General features: G+C 42.4%; 1 protein-coding gene and 1 non-coding gene across 5 annotated transcripts; both read right to left on the minus strand.

Moving 5' to 3' along the window:
• Positions 1-31: 31 nt before the first annotated feature.
• On the minus strand, positions 32-25,345 carry ccdc181 (coiled-coil domain containing 181). Of its 4 annotated transcripts, none has more exons than XM_042334268.1 (8): positions 25,321-25,345; positions 13,515-13,638; positions 10,163-11,107; positions 9,104-9,253; positions 7,582-7,629; positions 6,782-6,936; positions 6,335-6,466; positions 32-1,207 (listed from the first exon to the last, which is right to left on the minus strand). In XM_042334268.1, exons 2-8 carry the CDS (start codon positions 13,620-13,622, stop codon positions 1,198-1,200), a joined length of 1,548 nt encoding a protein of 515 aa, XP_042190202.1. In that variant the 5' UTR covers positions 13,623-13,638; positions 25,321-25,345; the 3' UTR covers positions 32-1,197. The 4 variants fall into 4 exon arrangements, with proteins under 4 accessions (XP_042190202.1, XP_042190203.1, XP_042190201.1 ...); XM_042334269.1 differs by lacking the exon at positions 32-1,207 and adding an exon at positions 2,126-2,156; XM_042334267.1 differs by lacking the exon at positions 32-1,207 and having other exon boundaries at positions 6,197-6,466.
• LOC121848966 lies at positions 18,412-18,515 on the minus strand. The gene has a single exon (XR_006085102.1). It is a non-coding gene; the product is annotated as a U6 spliceosomal RNA (small nuclear RNA).
• Positions 25,346-26,601: the final 1,256 nt, after the last annotated feature.

A 26,601-nucleotide genomic window follows, 5' to 3' on the forward strand; every position in this document is an offset into this window, starting at 1 on the left:
GCCCTCAGAGCAGCCCGAGTATTCCCTTTTTGAATACAATGTAAACTCAATTTCCAATTGATTTAATAATAATCTTTACATTTGATCACGTCAAGAAAGTCCCAAAGCACTTCACAGGATATATTGTAAAATGGAGTGACTGTATTTTGGTGAACACAGCAGCCAATTTGCACACAGCAAAGTCCCACAAACAGCCATGAAGCGAATTATTTTTTATTTGGGGGATTGTTAGCCAGGACACTGACAGAAACTCCTTCATCTTTTCAAATAGTCCTATGGAATCCTTAATGTTTACCTGTTAAAGGTAAGAGTAGATGGAACCTCTGTTTAGCATCTCACCCAAAATTAAATTTGAATTTCGTTCAATTTTAAGTTTTGTTATTTTGATCATTATTGCCTTAGATATGTTTTCCCTAGATTTCATATCCACCTTAACTTAACAGAAATTTAAATACCTAGCAGCATTTTGTTTTAAGTATAAAATAAGTTTCCATACGGTTATTAAGTCAAAGTATTTATTTAACAGATTATATATGTGTTCAACCAGATACATGTTTTTAATGAAATACATTTATGAACATATTCATTCCAAATGGGAAATATAGTACAATCACTTTAAATATTAAGTCTTTGAATATTTAATAATGAATGTACATTTATTTTTATTAAAACAGAAGAAAGCAAAGTGATAGAAATAAGCAAATGCTTATGTTTTTTTNCAAAAATCTGCAATAGTTCTATTTGTTCTGCAATTATTTGACAGTATTTTACATCATTTTATTGTGCAAGTTTCATGGGATAGCAAAGAAATCTCCACATAGCTATGGATTTTTTTTTAAAACATAGCTGCTTTTCCATTTAAATATTTGTGAAGAAACCGAGTATTGTTTTCCATTTGTTGGTAAATTTACAGACGTTAATGTGATTTATCACATTGTTAATGTCTGCCTCTGTTTGACAAATGTACCAACAAGTGGTCTTTCTTGAACACTGAAGGCCAGGATTCAATATTCGATATGTGACAATGACTGAATATTCTTTAATTTTGCCTTGACTCTGGGGATCAGTAAATATTTGCCCACAAAGTCCCCCAAGAAATTACGAGGGTGGCATGAGTTCTTGTCAGTAGATTTTGCAAGAAGGATTCTGTGGAAGCAGTGGTCTCTCGGTACCCAAAGATTTCTGTTATATGTTTTCTTATGTACTCCTGTAATTACATATACTATCATTTTAAATTTAGACAGTCAAATGCCTCAGATTTTCACTTAAAATAATCTGAATTTAAAAAAGAACAAATACAGAAACCCCCGCTTACCAGACTTCAGATATCTAGAATTTGTACTGAAACATTTAAAAATGTTGCGGGGTCCTATCCATGTAGACTCCCGCCCAGCCAACTCCAACTTACCGTCCTTGTTGGCCCTCAGCGGCCAGGGCGGTCGGCTTTCATTCAGTTTGAATCCTGTAAGCAGATAGCTTATTCTCTGCTGCTTGCGGGATTCAAATAATTACACTGCAGAACTGGCATTTTTTGGCACTGAAAAAAGCCGGTGAATGCCAGTACTGTAATTACACAACTGAAAATTCCAGCTTGTTGAACTAGATTTTCTCTACTCCCCTCACCCCGCATTAGTCCTACTAACGGTTTTAGTATATCTTAAAAGGAGTTGACTACAGGAGTGTTGGGAATCAAAGTATTGCTCTTAAAATCAGCGCAGACACAATTGGCCTAGTGGTTGCCTTCTGTGCTGTAAATTTCTATTTAAATATGCAATTAAGTTCAGTTAATCCTATTACCTCTCATAACACTTAAGCTGAAAGCAAGTTAGTAGCTGTCTTCTATCACTCAAGATGTTGCCCTGGCTTCCGGAAACTAATTTGTATTTAGGGTTTCCAAGAAAATGTGAGATCTGTGAGGATTTTGCATGCTGTTAAATAATTCAATTACAATGATAACTTTTTCACATCAATTAGCAATTTGTGCAGTAAAATAGCACTTTAATTATAAAAATAAGTTATCTAAATACAATAGGATATACAGTGAGCGAGTTTACAAAGACTTACAAAGAACATACAGCACAGAAACAAGCCGCTCAGCTCAACCAATCCATGCCAGTGTTTATCTTTCACATGAGTTTTCACCCATTCCTTATTCCCTGTAAGGAAGTAAGGAATGAGTGAATATTTGCCTTTGTGTTTATACAAATCATTACAGTATCTGTTGATTACTAGAAAATGTTCAAAGTGCTAAAGTCAGTCTACTTACAGTACAGAAAGATAAACCTGGTGTGGATCATTATCAATATTACATTTATGCAATTTAATGTTCCCTTTGAAAGTTTCATTATGCAAAATCACTCAACACTAACTACTTAAAATGCTCCAAATTATTTGTTATTCAAGTTAATCAATCCAAACAGAAAGTCGAGGAAATCCTGTCCCTTTGTTTAAAAAAAAATCACCTACTTCCCACACTAAATAAACATCACCAGGAAATGAATGTTAGAGCACATAAGGCTTGGGTGTATCAGAAACTACCATCCAGACATAACTGATCATTTTGTTTTTTAGCCAATTGGTTGTCGCTGATTTAGTAGGCATTTGGTCTCAACTTGACCTCAATGACCTACAATCCTGATAATGTTTGCCTGTGAATTAATGTTATTGCCACTTCTTGATAATTGCATGAAGGATGCCTGGGAAAATCAGTTCAGCACAATCAGCGACTCAATGCCTTGAAAGTTCAAGAAGTTTTAATTAAATAACATAATCGTTGGCCACAGTCTCAGACCCGGTCATTAGTTAGTGATTACCATAACCAAGTAGAGAATGAGTTTACCGAGGCAGATAATCCATGTGATTTGGGGCCCAAATTGTACAATTGAGTTTCTGCCTCGTCAATAATGATACTTGCATTTGATATAGCACCTTATCGTGTCTTCAATACTTAAAAATTCTTAAGAGGCACTAATTGCAAGGCTGTTCTGTACATGAGGCAACCCATAATGACTAGCAAAGAAAATGCAGACCCCGAAAATGCCTACACATCAAAGATAAAACAACAGAGGCAGTGTACTTGGAATAATCTGCGGCAAATGGCAGTAGAGAAAAGGTTTCTACAATCAATGTCAAAATTAAATTCGGATATCAAGAAGTTAAAGCAGTTCAAATGCTTTAGTTCAAACAAATTTGTATTGTACAAATTAGCAGAATGTGGCGTATCACAGAGAAATGGGCTTCCTATGTGACATTTCAAACATAATCCAATAGATGCCAACAATAGGAGAAAAAAAAGAACATGCTGGATTTATGTGGAACTTCTATGTTTCACACGAACACAGGGTGTGTGATTCCACATGACTGCAGGGTGCTATAAAAATACAAAGGAATAAATATCCAGTGATTTCTTCCATGGGACGCATATTACGTTAGGTGGAACAAATACTGAATAATGCATTCAGACATTCATAAATTCCTTTACTAAAGAACATTATACATCAATTCTATTACTGCTTGTGCAGGCTAATAGTTCATTTTGAAGATATATTCAACTGGTAATGTAAATACTATAGATAGCGCACTTATGTAATCAATCTTTATCAGTAGGAGTCGGTGTATTAGTAGATGGAGCTTTAGTTTACATTGCAGAGCTGGAAGCACCTCATCACTCACAAGTGTTCCTAGCCAATTATTTGTTTATTTTGAACACAAATATTCCATGCAGAGTACTTCTGTCCCTCGTTTTGCCATAGTTGCAAGAATGTGTATTTTTGGAATTGAATGCGAATTGCAAATAAATCAGCTGAAGTGTAAATGATGAAGTCTGAAAATAGTCAAAACTATTATAAAGATTTTTTCCACCATGGCAATTCTGTTTATTTACTGTTTATTTACTAGGGCATTTGTATACCTTAAACATAATTAAGGTTAACAAATTGAGATATACAGAACCTAATTGTTGGTCTGTGCAGAGGTACATTAGAGCGCATTTTAAAGAATCCAGCCTGATTATTCATTGCCATGTTTCGTCACGGCATTAGGTCTGTTTACAAGCGAGACACCTGGGTTCAATTTCAGGCAGAGCAAAACCTTGGGCAAGTTTTCTTACTCTATACGCCTAATAATAATCCCTCCAAAACAAAAATAAATTGGTCATTTTCAATCCACGACTGTTTGTGGGATACTGCTGACATAACATGTAGGAGCAGGAGCAGTCCATTCAGCCCTTCGAGCCTGCCCTGCCATTTAATCATGGCTGATCTTCTAATCTAACTCCAGCTAATAACCTGACCCTGCCTTATCCCTATATCCCTTAATCCCTTTTGCAATTAGAAGTTGGCTGCCACGTTGCGCCTACAAATACACAGTCAATTCACTTTACAGTCTATTCTGTGAAGCGCTCTGAGACGTCGTGAAGACGTGAAAAGCGCTATATTAAATGCAAGGATTATTATTATTATACAATGAAAATATTTTGTACCTTACTGACATTAATCACGCTGTACTGATATCCTCAGGATTCTATGTTACCAGTCATTCTTTAAATAGCCAAGAATAGCAAAATACCCTTAAAATATCCTTATTTTTCTCCCCATAAATTCCCACGTTTTACTTAATAAAACACATTTTTTTAAAAAATGAAAATGATGCTAATAAGCCTTCAGCCAGCCCGAACCAGAATCCTTTAATATCAAATTTTGGATAACAAATTAAAACGTAATAAGCCAATTTAACAAAAAATGTTATAATCATAATCATTATCATCCTTGTATTTGACATATAGCATCTTATTACGTCGTTGCGACACCCCAAAGTGCTTCACAGAATATATTGTAAAGTGGATTGACTGTATTTTGTGGCCAAAATTAAAAAGGGAAGAATTAATGGAATAAATACTAAATAAATAATATCAAGTCTCTGTTTGTCCTGAAAAAGCATTTATACCAATAACATCTTTTTGTTATGAAATTAAAATACAAAATATACAATATCAAAATACAGTATATTTTTATGTAAATACAACAATACCACTGCAACACCACAACCCACTGACTGAACAATAAACTTTTCTGCTACTTTTCCTGAAAGTAAATATATTCTCTGTGTATAGCTCTCATTTTAATATCTGTATAGTGAAGTCTAATAGATGACATTTATGAGGTTTCAAATAAATTTCACTTTTACTATCGCAGTATTATTGTTTGTCTACAGTAAATTGATTTGGTTCAATTTAGTATTATAGTTGAATAAATAATATTTTAAATAAATGGAGAAATGAAAAGATACAATTTTTAAAAGGGAAGAATTAATGGTATTAATTACCATTATTTAATTATCTCTAAAATATATGGAAAATATATCAGTTTGCTTTAGAGTTTCAAATAGTTAATATAAATAGTATAAATGGGGAAGGGTGTAGGTGGAGCACATTGGTATTACCAAATTCAAAAGGGAATTAGATAGCAATTTGGCTTGGGGGAAAAAAAATCAATAACGGGATATAAGAGATAAAGTGTACCGAACAATATTTTTAACTTCGGAACCACCTAGTTTTTTCCAGTCCTAGACATTATGATTTTCCTTTGTATATAGGGTTGAGCCTTGGATCAATGCAAGGCAAATCCCAATTTTAACCTAAGGAAGTCACTTTGTGGAGCTTAGGCACCTTCCAAATAGGAGGGAGAAAATCTGAGAATGGGGGAAGAGGGAGGAAGAGAATAAAAAAATCATACAAGGCAATTCTTGTTCACCTAATACTTCTACGTTGAGGTATGATAGAGGTCAAGGAGGATACCTGTCCATCATCACAATTTGGAAATGGTACAACTTTTAAATATATATTTACTTATTATAGTAGTGAAGCCTAAAACACTATCATTAGAACTCTGATGTTATCAGTCTGCATGCACGCCAAATAGGTACACTGAGTTGTTTATTTGAAGTCAATTGCTATTAAGCTTCTTGTCCAACTTCAGAGTGACAAAACTTCTTTGACATTAGTTGACCTGATAAGGCTGGCGTGAAGCTTTTAAATTCAAAAAGGATTTTTTTCCACTAGAGAAGAAAAGATATGGTGAACAACAGAAGGTCTTGTGTAGGTATTTATTACACCCTAACAGTGTTTTATGCAATGCTACCTGCAAATTCTGAAATTAAAGTACAGATGAAACATCATGAAAAGGTAGCATTGCCGTAATCACTTCAGAAGTGCTCACACCTTAAGGTTTCAGCCCTAGTAGAAACCTATCTGCATTGAGGCATTTCAGCTGGAAAGAGAAATAGAACATCTCCAGAATTTCACTAGAATCTGCAACTATCGTCAAATTGTAATGACCTGTCTCCGTTAATGCTGTATAGTATGTCCTGCATTCTTCTTGCTTCTCTAGCTTCCATCACATACCTCCGAGACCGTTCTTTTGCAGCCAACTGCTCTGCACGTTTCTGAATCTTTTTTCTTTTTAGCCACCTGGGAAGATTTATAGATGAAAGAAAAATAACACTTTGAATCAAAGTGAATTATGAATTTAACGGCTAGCAGATTAAAAATATGCAGGTCCCCTTTTCCCGTGTGTAACAGTAGAGGAGTAAAATGATAAATGATACTTTAACAGAAATAAATAAATATTCCAACCCACTTCTGCAAAACAATGTCATAGTGCCCCTGTATCCCTCCTCATTCTGTGACCACACACACTTCTTATCCTCACTTTAAATTACAAATCCAGATCAGTACAGTACATAATTAAATAAGCTATGGCAACTAGTGCCAAAATGTGCTTACTGTTTAAAAGCCTTTTCAGAATCTTCTTTTGCGTGGGCTTTTAAATTGTATTCTTGTTCCTGCTTTCTCATTGCTTCCATTTGCTTTTCTCTGATTTGTTGTTCCCGTTTTCTCTTCAGCCAGAGGGCGAATGCTTCGTTTGGGTCCTGATGGTCCTATGAAAATAACACATGCAGTTTCCATTAGTAGGCGTCATCCCACTGACCTTCAAACAAAAAGCAAATGAGAATATCTGCAAAGTACGCACAATTCTAAGGCATATCCCTAACTTAAGACTAAAACCATTTGATGGACTATCAAGGCCTCATTTTTTTTTGCATGCTGTGTTCCATAAATAATTTTTTTATATTCATATTGCACTGTTATGTCTTTAAATTACAAGCCAATCCTCAAAAAACGAGACTCTTAAAAAGTCAGTACTTATATTTAAGCAAACAATAAAAAAAATGGGAGAATGCTAATGTGCACAAATTGCTACATGGAACAACTGAAAGAGCAAAAGGAGCTTCTTAATTTAGTTGTGAAAATGTTACAGTAACATTTTCATTAGTACACTGTGTCATTATAATTTAGAAAAGAGTGGCTGCCAAAGAAAGGAAAATCATTTTTTCACTTAAATCCCTGACTGTCCAGTGCCATGGGATGTCCTCCCGACGTGAAAGGCTGTACAAATGTAATTTGTTGTTGTTAAGCAAAGCGTCCAAAGAAATGAAAACCACTGTAGTACATGTTAGTGATGTAGCAATCACCACCACAACCCCATTACAATAAAGAAAATCTCATGCAAAAATGCAACGTACATCTGGTGAGGAACCAATGAAATAAGAATCCTTTTTGCCACTGCAAGCCTGTGAAATACAATTTAAATATATTTAAACCTACAACATAATTAGTGTCAAACAAACTTGATGCCTTCAAGATTACTCAGCAATAAAACACCACAATTAAAAATATTGAATGCATCAAATATGCATACATAGTATTTGTTTTTGAATTAACAATCCTGAATTTAACTCATTCAGAACTGTAGCAATTAAAACCACATACAGGACTAATGAATGGGATAAGCATAAAATCAGAAATAAGATACCTCCATTCTAAAGGCACTGCCCCAGAAACTGCTGGTATACAAAATAGTTATTCTTTAAGCCTTAAAGACTTTTTGAAAAATACACTATTTTGTCTGAACTCCCTTACACACAAAAAAAACCTAATAAACTGAATAGGAATATTTACATTGTGATAAAACTAGATCAACATAATAGATACACCTGTGCACAATTTGGCTGTTGTGTTCTCCCAGAAAATACACACAGTCATACCACGTCACACTATATTCTTGAGACTTCTCAATGTCACAAGGCTATTGGAGTCCTGTAGCTCAGTGGTTAGAGCACTCGCTTTGCAAGTGAGAGACCTGAGTTCAATTCCCGGCAGGTCAGGGCGAAACCTTGGGCAAGTTTCCTTACTCCACACAGAGCCTAATAATAATCCCTCCAAAACCAAAAACAATAATAAATTGGTCATTTTCAATCTACGACTGTTTGTGGGACATTGCTGTGCGCAATTGGCTGCCGCGTTCGCCCACAAATATACAGTCAATTCACTTTACAGTGTGTTCTGTGAAGCGCTTTGGGAAGTCCTCCCGACGTGAAAAGCGCTATATCAAATGCAAGGATTATTATTATTATTATTATTATAAGGCTATGATATATCAAATCCAAAGATTATTTTTTATTACTCTCTCCTTCAACAGTACACATTTAGGTATATGATAGGTAACTGAGGTTGAACCAATTGGTAACACTCATCTCTGGGTCGTAGTTCTGGATTTAAGTTCCTCATCAGGACTTCAGCAAACAGTCTACCTCGTCCAGTGCAGTATTTGGCGGATCCTACATTGCCAGAAATGGCAATTTTTGAAATGAGATGTTAAATTGTTGTCCCTTTTGCCTGTTCAGGCAGACATTATTTGGAAACAGAATGGACCTTCCAAATGTCCTCACCAACAATCTTCCAGGTGAATTGGTGGGACCTTACTGGTGCAAATGGTGATAAAAGCAGTCACTACACCAGTCAGTAGTCAACTGTGAAAATTATTTAGATGTTTAAAATAAGGCTCTATAATAATAATCCTTGCGTTTGATATAGTGCCTTATCTCAAAGCTCTTCACAGGATATACTGTAAAGTGGATTGACTGTGTTTGCACATAGCAATGTACCACAAGCAGCCACATAAGAATGAAAGTTCTCTTCTTGTTTAGATTTTCCTGCACTACGGATAATTTACTTGCAAGAGAAAAGGTATAGCATTTTAAATACCTTCATATTCTTTCTTTCCATTTCCTTTGCACACTGGATTCTCCTTTCCTCTAGCTTCTGCTGTCTCTTTTTTAGAAGCCAGGCATTAAACGCCATCTTATTTTCCTCTCTCTTTCGTTCCTCTTCCTCAGTTCTTCTTATTTCTTGTTTCTTCACAAATTGAAAATGACACTCGAATAAGCCAAAAGTAAAAGAAAATCTCACCATCTAATCCACCCACCATAAACAGCTACTATATCCAATCTTCGTATAAAACCATTTTGCTTAATGCTGTGCCAATTTTGACAATGGTTGTCAAATGCTCAAAATCATCTCAATGCACATTTTCTTCACAGATTATATTATTTTCACGATGACCTAATCAAATGTTTAGAATTATTTCAATAGGTATGTTCAGCATCCAATCTAAGAAACACATTATTTTATTATCAATCTCACAAACAATATCTTCTTGTGATATTTGACTTTTACTCATTCAATATTCCCAACCCTGAAGGCAATTTTGTACAATATATCATCTCCATTCCAAATGACTTTTTCAGAAAAGTTGCGAGTTCAATAGTGTATATTATATATTATAAAAATACATATTTATGGAATATTCTTAATGTATCTTACTTCAACAGCCAGTCATCTACATGAAGGGTGCTATTTAAAGGCAGGTTGTCATTGTTGTAGTGGTTGACCAACACAAATGTAGTATCATAGATCAGATGCCATATTATAATGGGCCTGCACTATAAAAGTGGCCATAGGTCAGTTCTTCCGGATAATCAGGTTGCAACTGATGCCATTAACTGCGCTGCACATTAGGATAGAAAATTGGCCAGTCAACGGCAGCCATTCTCACAAGTGTTTCCTCTCTACTCGTAAATGATTGCTGAGGGGCACCGCTGACATCAAGAGGCTTCTTGTGCTACACCCTATATGCAGGAAGCCGGACAGTCATTGCCAGCAGCTTCTTCCCCTCCCTGTGTACTTGGGTTCTTGATCAAGTAGTTAAAGTAGTACTTACTACAACAGGATATAGTACAAAGAGTTTTAAGAAATCAAGTCTACCTCATTCTTAAACTGCTCCTTCTTTTGTTGACTTTTCCAATTCAGACCCTTTTGTTGTGGAGTAATTAAAAGGGGATAACGCCTTGAGACAAAGTTTGCAGATTGCACCCTTCGAGGTAAAGTATTTTGAATTTTTTGTATATCCGTTGCAGAAGTTGATCGATCCTTAGGTGGTGGTTTAGGTGAATGAAGAAATTCAACCAATGGAGATGATAAACCTTCACCATTTGTCCCTGAAAGATCATTTCCTTTAGAATTAATTGAACTAAAACCACTGGAGCTTGATCGAGGAGAATCCTGTTTACAATCTAGCTCACTGAATGCAACAGCAATTTGAGGTAATAAACCTTGACTTTCTAAATCCCACAAACTCACGAGTTCAAATTTTCCATCTTTTTCAATCAATACTCTTTTGTCTTTGGGACTGTTCTCATTCTTATTATTGAAACTAATGTCCTCTTGTACGTTATTAGAAATGCACATTTCAGACATTCGACCAGTGACATCTTCATTATCTTTTTCAGTCTCACTAAATTCCAGAGGCGGTACCTCCAAGTCAACTAACTTCTCCTTAAACTTCAGTCTACGTTCTCGATTTTGATCCACAGGATCTTCATTCTGAAGTTGCTTGTTGGCTTGTTCAATCTTTTCCATTATATAGCGTTTTATTTCCTCATTAAGCTCTTCATCTTCCCGCTGGCACTCCTGCTTGAATTCTTCAATTAAACTGTCACTACTCTTTTCCACATTAGATTGATTATCATCACCATCCGTTTCTGCCTTAGTTGGCTTTACAACCTTGTTCAAATCCTCATTCAATACACATGGGCTTTTTGAAGAATTTCCACATTGTTTTTTAGCTTTCGAGTTGTCCTTTTCCTTCGTTTCGTCATCTTCTAGCTCCTTATCAATTTTTGTTTCAAAATTTTCATCTTCCTCATCTGCCTATGAAGAAACAAGATACAATTGTCATGACAGTCCTGAAAAATCTTAAAATGAAATGGCCATCTGGGAAATAGAGGTTAAGGTGCCAAGATGTTTTTATCTTAAACAGCTGATATGTAACTGTAACTGCAGAAAATCATTCCAAAAAATATAGATATATAATCTATGTAGCTGGGCCCAGGAGCTAGGAAGAAGGAATGGGGTAGTCAAGGAAACATTTTCAAAAGACAATCAATAATATGCAAGACGAAAGGATCAAAGTACTGGTGTACCTTGCATATCAGCTCACAAAATCTGGAAAGTAACATTAATACTTCTTACAAATGGAGTCTTTTAATTGTTCACTCACATTCACTTATAGCATTATTTTAATCTTCTTTCATTTTCACTATGTTTTAAAATATTAGGTTGCAATAAAAGGTGAAATAAAATAGGAAGTAGATTATACAAATTATAAAATTTGCAACGTATCTATAAAAAAATTATTAATTTTTCCATAATACATGAAACCATAACGGTGTTGGGGTAACATATTTATTGTTCCAATCCAATTCAAAAAGGCTCCATTCTGTATATTATTTCAGAGAAAAAAGTGAATAATTTCAATTCTAAATTGTATGATTGAATTATTTCCACAGCATTCTGTTTTCAACATGAATTTGAAATGAAAAAATGAATGAAACTAACAAAACATAATTTAAATTGATCATAATTGATGAGATTTAGATCATTTTATAACATATCCGATTTGGGTTTATTATCTTTTCAACAAGAAGAAGATGACATTTGTTATAGCGCCTTTCACGTTGGGAGGACTTCCCAAGGCGCTGGACAGTGTACAGCATTTCAGACCCGAGCTGGGGTCAGGGGATCGATGGCATGGTCGAAGAGGAGGGTTTTGAGGCGGGACTTGAAGGAGGCGGCGAGGTGGAGTGATTGGGGGATGGAATTTCAGAGGTTGGGGGCAGAGTGGCTGGGGGCGGGTGGGTCGGGGGATGTGGAGCAGGCCAGATCCGGCTGAGCAGAGGGACCGGGCGGGTTGGTAGGGGTTAGGAGGTCACAGAGGTAGGGTGGGGCGAAGCTATGGAGGGCTTTGTATGTGAGGACCAGGATCTTGAACTGGATCCTCTGAAGGATAGGGAGCCAAAGGAGTCGGGCGAGAATGGGGGAGATGTGGTCACGGAGTTTGGTGCAGGAGAGGACACGGGCTGCAGAGTTCTGCATTACCTGCAGCCTGTGGAGGAAGGAGTTGGGAAGGCCGACAAGCAGGGCATTTACATAGTCGAGCCTGGAGCTGATGAAGGCATGAACAAGAGTTTCACCGGCCTGATGGGTGAGGTAGTGGCAGAGTTGGGTGATGTTACGGAGGTGAGGGAAGGCAGAACGGGTTATGCCTTGGATGTGGGGAAGAAAAGACAGTTGAGGGTCGAACAAGATGCCTAGGTTCCTGACTGGCTTAGTGAGTTGTAGTGTGCAACCATGGAGATTGATGCTGCCAGAGCCTGAGGTGCAGAGGTGCTGGCGCGAGCCAATCAGGATGGCCTCAGTCTTGTTCACATTCAACTGTAGGAAATTTGCCCTCATCCAGGACTTGATGTCCAACAGGTAGTCTGTCAGGACAGCAGTGGTCCTGGAATTGAGGGTGGAGGCAGAAAGATAAAATTAGGTGTCATTCGCATACATATGTAAGTTGACCCCATGTCTGCGGATGGTGTCACCAAGGGGGAGCACGTAGATATTAAAGAGGAGAGGGCCAAGGATAGAGTCCTGGGGGACCCCAGGCATGACAGTGTGGGGGCTGGAGGAGAAACCGTCAGAGGCAACAAAGTGGAGACGGTGAAAGAAATAGGAATCAAACCTAGCAATGGCAGATCCGTGAAGATTGAGTAAAGAGGAGAGGTGGTGTGTGAGGATGGAGTGGTCGACAGTGTCGAAGGCGACAGAGAGGTCAAGTAGGACAAGGAGGCAGAGGGAGCCCTGATCACAGATGTTTAGAATGTCATTAGTGACTTTGACCAGGGCTGTTTCCGTGTTGTGGGCAGCAGCGAAGCCGGGTTGGAGGGGTTCAAAGAGGAAAGAAAGGAGCGGAGCTGGGATGCGACGACTCGTTCCAGGACCTTGGCGAGGAATGGGAGGTTAGAGATGGGGCGGTAGCTGGAGAGGAGGGATGGGTCCAGGGAAGGTTTTTTCAGGATGGGGGTGATGACGGCTGTTTTTAGGGGGGTGGGAACCGGTTGACAAGGAGAGGTTTCAAATGTATAAAAGAAAAATAAGCTACCTGATAGCTTAGTTAAGACAGTAGTGATGGAACCTTAGCTTCAAAAGCAAGTTTCACTCCTAGAAAAGTAACTTTTCTCACAAATATCAATGCACATACTTAGAATACCTAGTTCTTTCTATTCATTACCTCCAGATTTCCATTACTAGCTTCTTCATTGATTAACCAGTCAAGATCTTTCTCAAAGTCATCTTCATATTCTTCAGCTTGTGAAGAATCGCTATTCTCTTCACTCATTTTATCTTAACAAGTCCTTTAAGACAGACAACAAAAGAAAATAAGGAAGCTACTGATTTATATCATTAACACTTCAATTTCAAGATAATTTAATGTAATCATTGGAACACATTAAAGAATGGGGCACTCACTGTACTTGAAACACGCTGACGTGTTTTACAACAACTTAAATCAAGCACTTTAAAATCTAGTGCATAAGAAACATCGTCATGCTCTGCTGGGACATACCAGTGAAATTAATCAGTTACCCAGCAGAAGCACAGGTACACTTTAATGTTATAATAATAATAATCCTTGCATTTGATATAGGGCCTTATCACGTCTTCGACATGTCTCAAAGCACTTCACAGAATATGCTGTAAAGTGAATTGACTGTATATTTTGTGGGCGAATCTAGTCTTATGAGGCTTTATTTAAGGCATTACGGTAAAAAACAACATTCTCACCAGCACAAAATTTTCAGTTTCAATTTAACTTTTTCTCATTCGTTCTATTTTTACTTACAGAATATACATTTTGACACAAATGACCTCGTCAAGAACCGAATTAAGCTTCTTATCAAAGGACCTATAATCTTTCAGCTTCCTGTTTGCGACTTACTGCTTTACCTACAATCAGCATTAAAGCTTCTCTCAGCAGGTCTTATAATGAAAAAATGAACTCCAATAGCCCTCCAGGAGAATTTTTCCTGTGATATGGAGATTGATTTAGTATTTACTTTAGATACCTGTTGGCTGTCTGATTTCTTTTTGCAATGTTTAAACTATTTTTTAAATACTGTATATTTAAAATCTCCAGAATAATATGATCAATGACACAATAACATTCTGTGATGCAGTAATAATAATAATAATAATCCTTGCATTTGATATAGCGCTTTTCACATCTTCTAGATGTCTCAAAGTGCTTCACTTAACAGACTGTAAAGTGAATTGACTGTATATTTGTGGGCGAAAAGCGGCAGCCAATTGCGCACAGTAGTGTCCCACAAACAGTCGTGGATTGAAATGACCAATTTATTATTGATTTTTTTTTGAGGGATTATTATCAGGTATGTGGAGTAAGGAAACTTGCCCAACGTTTTGCCCTGCCGGGAATTGAACCCAGGTCTCTCACTTGCAAAGCAAGTGCTCTAACCACTGAGCTACAGGGCTCCACGTAGTAGATTACCATACTGCCATTTCACTTCTGAAACTTTAGCTCAGTTACTCTGCATATAGTGTTCTAGACCTGAGCTGGGAACACTTGATGTTGGGTTTTCAAAATGGTCAGTGTACCATTTCCTCAGCAATTAATAATCTCTCAAATATTGACCAACACCCCACCCCAACAATTTAAATGTATTTTTTGAAGAATTCTAAGACTGTGGAGGAGCAGAAATAACATTTTATATCTTGTGAGCACCAAGACAGGCTGGTCACTAAATAATAATAATTTAATTCTTGCATTTCTCATACAGCACTTATAAAGTTTAAACACCTCAAAGCACGTTTAATTAAGTTAATTAATGTTAAATGTATACTTAATAGGCAAACAGTGGCCCACGGTGGATTTCTATTTGTGAGCACTTTAAATATCAATCTTTTCATTGAATTCATCATATTATAACAACTTACATTTACATGTTACACTTATTTAGCACCTTTCACATGGGCGAACATCTTAAAGTGTTTCACACAGCTGGGGGGAGGGGGTGCGGAGCTGAGGAGAAAGGTAGGTAAAGGGGGAAGATGAACGAAAGTGCAGTTGAAGAGAAAGGTCTTTTACAGTGGGCTTTTAAAAGTGGGGAGAGAGAGGGTGAGACAGAGGGATTCTAGGGTGGGGTTCCCAAGAGGGACAGAGTGGCTAAAAGCTCGTCCACCGAGGGTGGGGGAGATGGGTGGGGAACATGGAGTAGGATTTTGTTAGCTGGTATTACAAAGACATAACAATGATTGCTATTTTACCAAACATTATTACATCAGTGGCATCATTATGACAGCATTATTGCAGTTTCCATGTTTCAGGATCTTAACATACACAAAACATCACAATGGAATGATAATCCACCTTCGAAATAAGAATTACAATCTTCTTTATACATAACTGAGTGACCTTCTCAAGTAAGTTTTAAAAACATGCAACTACAACCAAAATAACCCTAAGTGTAATAGATTTTAACAGTATTGCTTAATGCTTTAGTGCTTTTGCTTGAAATGTTTGCGCAGAGTATTAACCTGGAAATTAGTGGAGCATGTAGCAAAGGAAATACACCAATAGTAGGTGATTTTAATCTTCATATAGATTGGGCAAACCAAATTGGCAAAAGTAAGTTAGAGGGGGAGTTTATTAAAAAGCATTAGAGATAGTTTTCTAGATCAGTCTGCTGAGGAACCAACCAGGGAACAGGCGATCCTAGATCTTGTTTTATGTAATGAAATAGGGCTAATCAGCAGTCTGGAAGTTAAGGCTCTTCCAGGGCAGAGTGACCATAACATGATGGAATTTAGCATTAAGTTAGAGTGTGATGTAGTTAAGTCCGATGCAAGGATCTTAAATTTAAATAGAGCCAACTCTGCAGGTATGAGAGAGGATTTAGCTAAAATAGACTGGGGAATTAGATTAAAGGATATGACAGTAGATCAACTATGGCAAACCTGTAAAGATATAGTACATAATTCCCAGAAATCACATATTCCCTGGAGGAATAAAAATACCACAGGAAAAGTGGTTCAACCATGGCTAACTAGAGCAGTTAGGGAAAGTATAAAATTAAAAGAAGAGATCTATAATACTGCCAAAAAGGGCAGTAAACCCGAGGATTGGGAGGGCTTCAGAGACCAACAAAAAAAACTAAGAAACTGATTAGGAGGGAGAAAATGGATTATGAGGGCAAACTAGCTAGGAACATAAAGACAGACTGCAATAGTTTTTACAAATACATAAAGGGGAAGAGACTATCAAAAGTGAATGTGGGTCCATTACTGGCAGAGACAGGAGGAATTATAACAGGGGATAAAGATATGGCAGAGTCATTAACCAAATACTTTGCTTCTATCTTCATGTTAGAAGACACGGAAAACTTATCAAAAATAGAAGGGAACCAAAAAGCTAATGTTAGTGAGCAACTTAGGGAAATTAACATCAGTAAAGAATTAGTACCAGGGAAACTGTTAGGATTGAAAAGTGACAAATCCCCTGGACCTGATGGCCTGCATCCTAGGGTTTTAAAAGAGGCGGCTGCTGAGATAGTGGATGCCTTGTTTTTGATCTTCCAAAATTCTCTGGATTCTGGAACGGTTCCCATTGATTGGAAGATCGCAAACGTCACACCACTATTTAAGAAGGGTGGGAGAGAGAAGATGGGGATCTATAGACCAGTCAATCTGACATCGGTGGTAGGGAAAATTCTAGAATCCTTAATTAGGGATGTCGTAGTGGGGTACTCAGAAGACCATAACAAGATTAGACAAAGTAAACATGGCTTTACAAAAGGGAAGTCATGGTTAACAAATCTTTTAGAGTTTTTTTGAGGATGTAACTAGCAGGTTAGATAGGGGGGAACCAGTAGATGTAGTATATTTAGATTTTCAGAAGGCATTCAACAATGTGCCACGTAAAAGGCTGCTACACAAGATTAGGGCCCATGGAATTAAAGGCAATATATTAGCATGGCTCAAAGAGTGGCTAACGGGAAGAAAACAGAGAGTAGGGATAAACGGGTCCTTCTCAGATTGGCAGGATGTGACCAGTGGAGTGCCACAAGGATCAGTGCTTGGGCCTCAGCTATTTACAATCTATATCAATGATCTAGATAAGGGCATAGAACTTAAAATATCTAAATTCAAGGATGATACTAAGCTAGGTGGGACAGTAAACTCTGAGGATGACACAAAAAAGATTGCAAAGGGATATAGATGGGCTAGGTGAGTGGGCAACAAGGTGGCAGATGGAATATAATGTGGGGAAGTCTGAAGTTATTCACCTAGGTAATAAAAACAGAAAAGCAGATTATTTTCTAGAGTGGGAGAGACTAGATAGTGTTAGTGTTCAGAGGGATTTGGGTGTCCTTGTACACGAGTCACAAAAAGTTAGTATGCAGGTACAGCAAGCAACTAGGAAGGCTAATGGCATGTTGGAGTTTATTGCAAAAGAGTTAGAATACAAGAGTAGGGAAGTCTTGCTGCAACTGTATAGGGCCTTGGTGAGACCGGACCTAGAATATTGTGTGCAGTTTTGGTCTCCTTATTTAAGAAAGGACATACTCGCCTTAGAGGGGGTGCAGCGTAGATTCACTAGGTTAGTTCCTGGGACGAGGGGGTTGACCTATGAGGATAGGTTGAGTAAACTAGGCCTATATTCTCTAGAATATAGAAGACTTAGGGTGATCTTATAGAAACATATAAGATTCTTATGGGGCTTGACAGAGTAGAGAGGGTGAGTGTTTCCCCCTGCTAGGAGAATCTAGAACCAGTCTTAAGATTAAGGGACAGCCCTTTCGAACAGAGTTGAGGAAACCCTTCTTCACTCAGAGGGTAGTGAATTTATGGAATTATCTACCCCAGAAAGCCGTAGATGCTCAGTCCTTGAACATATTCAAGACTGAGATTGATAGATTTCTAAAGGATAGAGGGATTAAGGGATATGGGGATAAGGAGGGCAGATGGATTTAGGTTAGAAGATCAGCCATGATATTATTGAATGGCGGGGCAGGTTTGAGGAGCCCAATGGCCTACTCCTGCTCCTAATTCCTATGTTCCTATTTATAATAGCACCCTTCACACAGGGTAGCATCCCCGAGTGCTTGAAAAAAAATGTGGAAAGCTTCACAAATTTGCATGTCATCCTTGCGCAGCGTTCATGCTAAACTTCTCTGTATCGTTCCAATGTTAGTATATGTGCCAAAGCGAGCACAAAGACATGTGAACGTTGGCAAGCTACTCACAGCCAAGCCCAATTTTGTTTTCACTCAGTGCATTTTCTGACAAGGATCACTCAAAAGCAATCAGGAACAGGAACTCAAACTGATTTTTCCGTCCCTTTCTCAAAGTACTAAGTCAATTATAGCACCTCAGCTTCTTTCTGGCTGAAATCAGCTAACTTGACAAGTGTGACTGTTTGCTCTGTTTGGCTTAATGTTACAACAGCAATGTCTTCACTCACTAGGCATTCAGGACAGCTCCTTCATAAATCCTGCATATAAAAAAAACAATTAAATTTGACAAAACTTGTGCCAGATTGGCAGTAAATTATAATATAACCTCACATTTATAATCAATTTACCGGGGGGGGGGGGTTAAGGGCAATACATTTTTCAGCACAACATGCATACCATTTGGCTCACTGTATCCGAATCACTGCTACCTGTTTTTCCAAGATGTTCTTTTTAATTAATCCCACCAATTACCCCTTTTTTTTTTGCTTCTAAGGTGCTTATCCCTGGTTCCTTTTGAATAATTTCATTGAACTAGTCTCAATAATTATGCATTGTAATGAATTCACACTGATTCTTTAATTAAAGGAAATAGTTTTCCCTATTTATTTTAAGATTTCTATCAATCTCCTCTCAATCCTCCCCTGTTCCAGTGGAACAACCAACCTCACCAGACAAAGGGTCTGGTATCACAGCATCTATGCACTGAAGAAATTAAGTTCATATGGAATGTTTATGCTGCAAATTTAGTTCACCACAGCGCAGGTTTCACTCCACATTGTTTAGATGTTCACAATCTTTTGAAAAAAAAGTAAACTTGAAAAGTTAGTTAAATCATATGGATTGATGTCCAATGGGTATTATTAGCCACATTGCGCACCTCAAACCTCTGGTCTAATCTCTAATTCTGCATCTTTGTTATTTTGTAAATTCTCCACAATTTTGCTAACGTTCCAAGTTCCATCCACCGTATTACATCCTCATATGGAGCCTCTTTTACACTTTACATCACATCTTCTTTTGTAATTAGCGTGGGAGCTGCAGCTGACAATGTCCTACTAAACCCGCCACCGCCTCTTGTCCCAACGTGCACATCTTGGCAGCTGCCCCTGACCCGAGCTGGCCCTCCCTCAAAATGTCCCACTCCCTGCAACTCTCCCGCTCTGTCCTGCTCTCTCTCTCTCTCTCTCTCTGCCCTCCCCGCCTCCTCTCTCTGCTTGACCCCCTTCACTGCCTCCCTCTTCTCAAGCCTGGGAATCCTCTGCCGGGCTCATCATGGCACTCAGCCTTGGCTGTCCTGCAGCAGCCACACCGACTGCCCCATCCGCACTACCGCCACAAGCCAACCCGGGCCCTGACCCCGGGGGCTAACCTCTCCTCTCTCATCTGCATCCTCCCCTCCCTCCCAACCATTCCAATACCCCCTCCCATCCCACACATCCGCCTGCCACCTGTCCACTCCGCATTGGACTTCAAAATGTCCACTCCATCTCCAACAAGACCCTGGCCATCAATGAACTCATCCTCGATGAGAACATTGACGTCATGGCACTAACAGAAACCTGGATCACCTCAGGTGACACCTTCCCCCTCACCGAGGCCACACCACCCGGCTACCCATACCACCGTATCCCACGCCCTAACCGTCGTAGCGGTGGTGTGGCCCTCATATCCAGGGCATCACTTGCCCTATTCCCCTACTCCACCGGGTCGTTCCCCTCCTTTGAACACCTTACCCTCTGCCATCCCTCCCGCCTCTGATAATTCTCTTACTCTACCCCCCCAAAAAATCCTCTCCCACCTTCATCTCTGACATCTCCACTCTCTTTGCTTCCCTCTGCCTCTGCTCCAACCGCCTCATCATCCTAGGCAACTTCAACCTCCACTTCACCCCCTCCTGCTCCATCTCCTCAGACTTCTTCTCTCTCAACCTCTCCCTCCACATCCACTCTGCTACCCACACCCACGGTCACCCGCTCGACCTGGTGATCACCCGGGGCCTCAGCATCTCGGATGTCACCATCACTGACAAGGCCATCTCTGACCATCATTTCATCTCCCTCAACTTCCATATCCCTCTCCCCGCTGCCTCCAAACCTACCACCATCTTCTATCACCCGTGGAAGAAGATCTCCCCGCAATCCCTCTCTACTGCCCTGGAGTCCTCTGATCTCCTCCCCTCTCTGGCCCACCTCTCGCAACAATTCACTCACTGCACTCACTCTTCTCCACAGCACCCTCTCCACCACATTCGATGTCCTTGCCCCCCTCACCTCCCGAACTGCCTCCTATTCCCAATCCTCACCCTGGTTCACCAGCAACCGCCGCTTGCTTAAGGGCCAGGTGCGGTCTGCCGAGCGCACTTGGCTCAAATCTGGCCTAATGGTCCACCGCCACATCTGATCGGACCTCATCAAGAACTACCGCTCTGCTCTCATCTCTGCCAAATCACCCTTCTATTCCAGGTTAATCCTGGAGGCGAAAGGTAATCCCAGGGTCCTGTTCTCCACCACTAACCAGCTCCTCCGCCCTCCATGACATGCCTCGTAGATACTTTCCTCCGATTCTCACTGCAAAAAAATGCTGGACTTCCTCGAGATCCAAATCGAGGGATTCTGCTCATCTGCAACTGTCCTCCCAACTTCCAACCCCTCCCTACCCCCATCCCACACAATTACCCATCCCTCCTTCCGCACCTTTGAACCTGTCACCTCCTCCTCTATCTTCAACACGGTAACCTCCATGAAGTCCACCACCTACTCCCTCGACCCCATCCCCACCCCTCTCCTTATATCCCAGCTCCACCCCCTTGCCCCACTACTCGTCGATCATTAACCTCTCCATGTCATCTGGCACTGTTCCTTCCTCCCTCAAAACAGCCACTATTGCCCCCACCTTAAAAAAACCTTCCCTCGACCCATCACAGTTATCTAGCTACCGGCCCATCTCAAATCTCCCTTTCCTATCCAAGGTCCTTGAGAGCGCTATTGCCTCCCAGCTTCGCTCTTTCCTCTCCTCTCACTCCCTCCATGAACCCCTCCAATTGGGTTTCCGTGTTGCCCACAGCACAGAAACTGCTCCGGTCAAGGTCATAAATGACATCCTGACCCTGTGTGACCAGGGCTCCCTCTGCCTCCTCGTCCTCCTCGATCTCTCTGCCGCCTTTGACACCGTGGACCACTCAATCCTCCTCCACCGCCTCTCCTCCCACCTCAGCCTTCAAGGTTCTGTCCTTGACTGGTTCAGGTCCTACCTTTCACACCGCCTCCACTTCGTTGTGGTAATCGGCTTCTCTTCCAGCCCCCGCACCGCCTCGTCTGTCCTCAGTCCCCTCCTCTTCACCCTCTACCCTTGGTGACGTCATCCACAGACATGGGATAAATTTCCACATGTATGCGGATGACACCCAACTCTACCTCTCTGCCTCCACCCTGAACACCAGGACTCCTGAGGTCCTGACCGACTGCCTGTCCGGCATCAAGACCTTTCTCCACTCAACGTCAGCAAGACCGAGGCCGTCCTGATTGGCTCGCGCCAGCGCCTCCGCATCTCGAGCGCTGGCAGCATCAGCCTCCACGGCTGCACACTCGACCTCACTAAGCCAATCAGGAACCTGGGTGTCTTGTTTGACCCTGAACTGTCCTTTCTCCCCCACATCCGCGCCATGACTGGCACTGCCTACCACCACCACCGCAACATTGCCAGACTCTGCCACTGCCTCACCCCTCAGGCTGCCGAAACCCTCACCCACGTATTCATCACCTCAAGGGCTTGATTACGGGAACTCCCTCCTCATCGGCCTTCCCAACTCTTCCCTTCACAAGCTGCAGATCATCCAAAACTCTGCATCTTGTGTACTCTCACGCACCAGGCTCCGCGACCCCATCACGCCCACCCTCGCCCGACTCCACTGGCTCCCCATCCCCCAGAGGATTGAGTTCAAGATCCTCGTCCTCACCTTTAAGGCCATCCATGGCCTAGCCCCCTCCTACCTCTCTGACCTGCTGACTCCCTACCAACTTGCCCACTCCCTTCGCTCATCAGGCTTTAGCCTGCTCCATGTCTCCCGCCCGACCCGCCCTCCTATTGGTGGCCGGGCTTTCAGCCTCTCTGCCCCCACACTCTGGAACTCCATCCCACGGTCCCTTCGCCTCGCTTCCTCCCTTGCCTCCTTCAAGTCCGGTCTCAAGACCCTTCTCTTCGACCGTGCCTTTGGTCTCCCTCCCACCTCTCTGCCTTCCCTCACCCGTACACCACCCCTCCCCCATGCTCGGGCCCCGACATCTGACTGTTCAGCGCTTTGGTACGGCCTCCCAACGTGAAAGGCGCTCTATAAATGTAATTTTGTTGTTGTTGATGATGCTGAATCCAAATGGTAAACCTGAATTTTCAATTTCTCAATTTGATCAGTTCGTAAGACTGGTATATCTATAGGCTTTATATCATCTGCCCAATGCAGGGCTTTTCTTCCCACACCCCTCCCACTTTATTTCATGGAGAAGAACTTGATTGTTTACAAAAATACTGTTAGGGTTCGAGTTACATATATCATATATACATATCATATATATGTATCATATTATATATATTGTACTAGTTATTTCACCTTTTTAAAAAATCAGCCATCAAATTACTGAATGGGAAAATGTGAGTCTTTACAGTATGTTCTGTGAAGTCCTTTGAGATGTCTCAATGACGTGAAAAGGCATTGTATCAACTGCAAGGATTATTATTATAATTATTATTATTAAGGGTATTGTCACCAGTTTGCTATATCAAAATCCATCCAGCAGATAACTAAAGAGGCCCTGATAGAAGCAGGCAAGTTCCAATGTGACCCAGAGACAAAGGGAAGAAAATTAAAAGGAAACACCCTTCATTAAATGGTATGTACAGATTTTCAGAGTAAATATCACACAAATTTTTAATTGCAGCTTTCAAATGGTGTCATACAACAACAAATATTTATAATTTACATCAGGAGGATGTACACAGCTAAAGTTACACAAATCTGATCACCTAGTCCTTTTCTATCATTTCCCGTTCAAAGATTACTACTGTTACAACTGCAAACCTATTCTGAGGATGCCACTACACAATTATCTTGAGGGCATAAAATAATAAGCATCCTTGCATTTGATATAGCATTTTCGCATCTTCGAGATGTCTCAAAGCGCTTCACAGAATATACTGTAACGTGAATTGACTGTATATTTTGAGGGCGAAACGCGGCAGCCAATTGCGCACAGAAGCGTCCCACAAACAGTCGTGGATTGAGTGCCCAAATTATTATTATTTGGAGAAATTATTACTCCTGGAAAGCAATTCGCCAAATGACTAACAGGCAGATTGCTACTTACTGATAGGTAAACAGAGGCGCTTGTGTGGAGTAAGGAAACTTGCCTAAGGAATCGAACCCGGATCTCCTCACTTGTGAAGCAAGCGCTCTAACCACTATGCTATAAACTCCACTATGGATGGATATGTTGAAACCTGCTACAAACAGCATAATGAAATCACAGTGGAATCCTCCAGGTAAATTTGTTTTTTTGAGGGGGAAGTCAACCAGGTGTCTTGACACATGCAGAAACCCATCACCATGCTAAAGAGTATCCAAACCAGACCAAGAATTCCATGCTTCCCACCTACACATGAAAATTCCCTGGAGGGAGAGAGTGCGCATTGCATTCCAACTCATTTGATACAGCGCCTCATCACGTATTTGAGACGTCTCAAAGTGCTTCACAGAATGAACTGTAAGGTGAATGGACTGTATATTTTGTGGGCAAAGCCGCACAGCTTGCCATTGATATTGCTGCCCGGCGAGCGGCTTTCCGCGCTGCTTGTCCAGCTGGGACCACGTAACCCGTGAGGGCTTTGGCTTGCGGGGTTAACAGGAGCTGAATGGGATGACTCCCTGCCCCCCCCCCATCCCCCAGTGAGACTGGTCTGCCCCTCCAGGACCTGCCGACGAGCCGGGCCACGCTGCGGACCCGCCTGGCTCCGGCGGGACCAGCGAGACCATCGGAGAGGGCCGGCTCGATCCCGACATTCGAATGTCAGGCAAGTCACCCGGGAGACCGCACACCCACCCACCCACCGCACACCCCCACCCACCCACCGCACACCCCCCACCCCACCCCACCGCACACCCCCCACCCACCCACCGCACACCCCCCCCACCCACCCCGCACACCCCCACCCACCCACCGCACACCCCCACCCACCCACCGCACACCCCCCCACCCCCACCCCACCGCACACCCCCCACCCACCCCACCCCCACCGCACACCCCCACACACCCACCGCACACCCCCACCCACCCTCCGCACACCCCACCCACCCTCCGCACACCCCCACCCTCCGCACACACCCACCCTCCGCACACACCCACCCTCCGCACACACCCACCCTCCGCACACACCCACCCTCCGCACACACAGACACCCACACATACACAGACACCCACCACACACACAGACACCCACCCACCACACACACAGACACACACACACAGACACACACACACACCACAACACACACACACACACACACACACACACACACCCACCACACACACAGACACACACACACAGACACACACACACCACAGACACACACACACCACAGACACACACACACACCCACCCACCACACACACACCAGTTAGGATAGTCACGAGTCGGTCAACCGAATGACAGGACAGCCACAGCACAATCAACGAGCACGAAGCGGGACAATGTGTGTGTGTGTCTATGTGAACTCCTGCGGTCTGTGACACTTACCGGTTCATGGCGCTGCTGCTGCTGCTGCACACACTGTGTGTGGGGGAGAGGGAGGGAGGGGGGGGGGAGGGGGTGGTGGGGGAGGAGCGGCTGTATGCGCTCCGCTCCGCGCCGCCCGTTACCCGGTGCTCGAGACCAGCCGCTCGAACGTCGCCCGCCTTTCAAACCCAGCTCTCGCCTCAACCGCCACCGTGCGCGTGCGCGCAGACCCGAGCGCCGGCCGCCACCCCTGGCAACCGGGACAACCGCGGGCTCACGTGACGCGCCGGTTGCTAGGCTACCGCTGTGCCGGCTCCGCATGCGCCGCGGGCGGATCAATCAACGGGCGCGAACGGCGCGGCTTCCCCGTCTGTTTCAGTTGCCCGTCCATCAGTCAAGTCAGTCAGCCCCGATGGCCCCGGGGGGCTTGTGCCAGGCGCTGGGCCTGGCGTGGGGCACGAGTGGGAATTCGCTCTTTTGGTGTGGGTTGGTAAACCGTTGATCTGAGCCGCACAGACCAGTCCAGCCCTGTCCAACCCAGTCCAGTCCAGCCCTGTCCAACCCAGTCCAGTCCAGTCCAACCCAGTCCAGTCCAGCCCTGTCCAACCCAGTCCAGTCCAGTCCAACCCAGCCCAGTCCAGCCCTGTCCAACCCAGTCCAGTCCAGTCCAGCCCTGTCCAACCCAGCCAGCCCAGTCCAGCCCTGTCCAACCCAGCCAGCCCAGTCCAGCCAGCCCTGTCCAGTCCAGCCCTGTCCAACCCAGCCCAGTCCAGCCCTGTCCAGTCCAGCCCTGTCCACCCAGCCCAGTCCAGCCCTGTCCAACCCAGCCAGCCCAGTCCAGCCCTGTCCAACCCAGCCAGCCCAGTCCAGCCAGCCCTGTCCAGTCCAGCCCTGTCCAACCCAGCCCAGTCCAGCCAGTCCAGCCCTGTCCAGCCAGTCCAGCCTAGCCCAGCCTAGTGTAGCCCAGCCTAGCATAGCCCAGTCTAGCCAGCCTAGCGTAGCCCAGCTCAGTCCAGCCCAGCCTAGCGTAGCCCAGTCCAGCCTAGCCCAGCCCAGTGGGCAGCACTCGCCTCCCAGGCAGAAGGTTGTGGGTTCAAGCCTCACATTAGGGACGTGGATCTCAGACCGTTTATCTTGACGCTCCCAATGCAGCCCTGGGGGATGAGTGCGGCTTGGGACATCCCAGCCCCCCACCCCGCCCGGAAAGGAGCTATGCAACCGTCGTTTGTGGTTGTTGAGTGGAGCTGCATTGTACGACTCTCCTCGGTTGACGATCTAAGACACTTTGGCGAATCTGGCGGA

This window comes from Callorhinchus milii, unplaced genomic scaffold (genome assembly GCF_018977255.1).
Source record: "Callorhinchus milii isolate IMCB2004 unplaced genomic scaffold, IMCB_Cmil_1.0 Scaffold4, whole genome shotgun sequence".
Lineage (NCBI taxonomy): Eukaryota > Metazoa > Chordata > Chondrichthyes > Chimaeriformes > Callorhinchidae > Callorhinchus > Callorhinchus milii.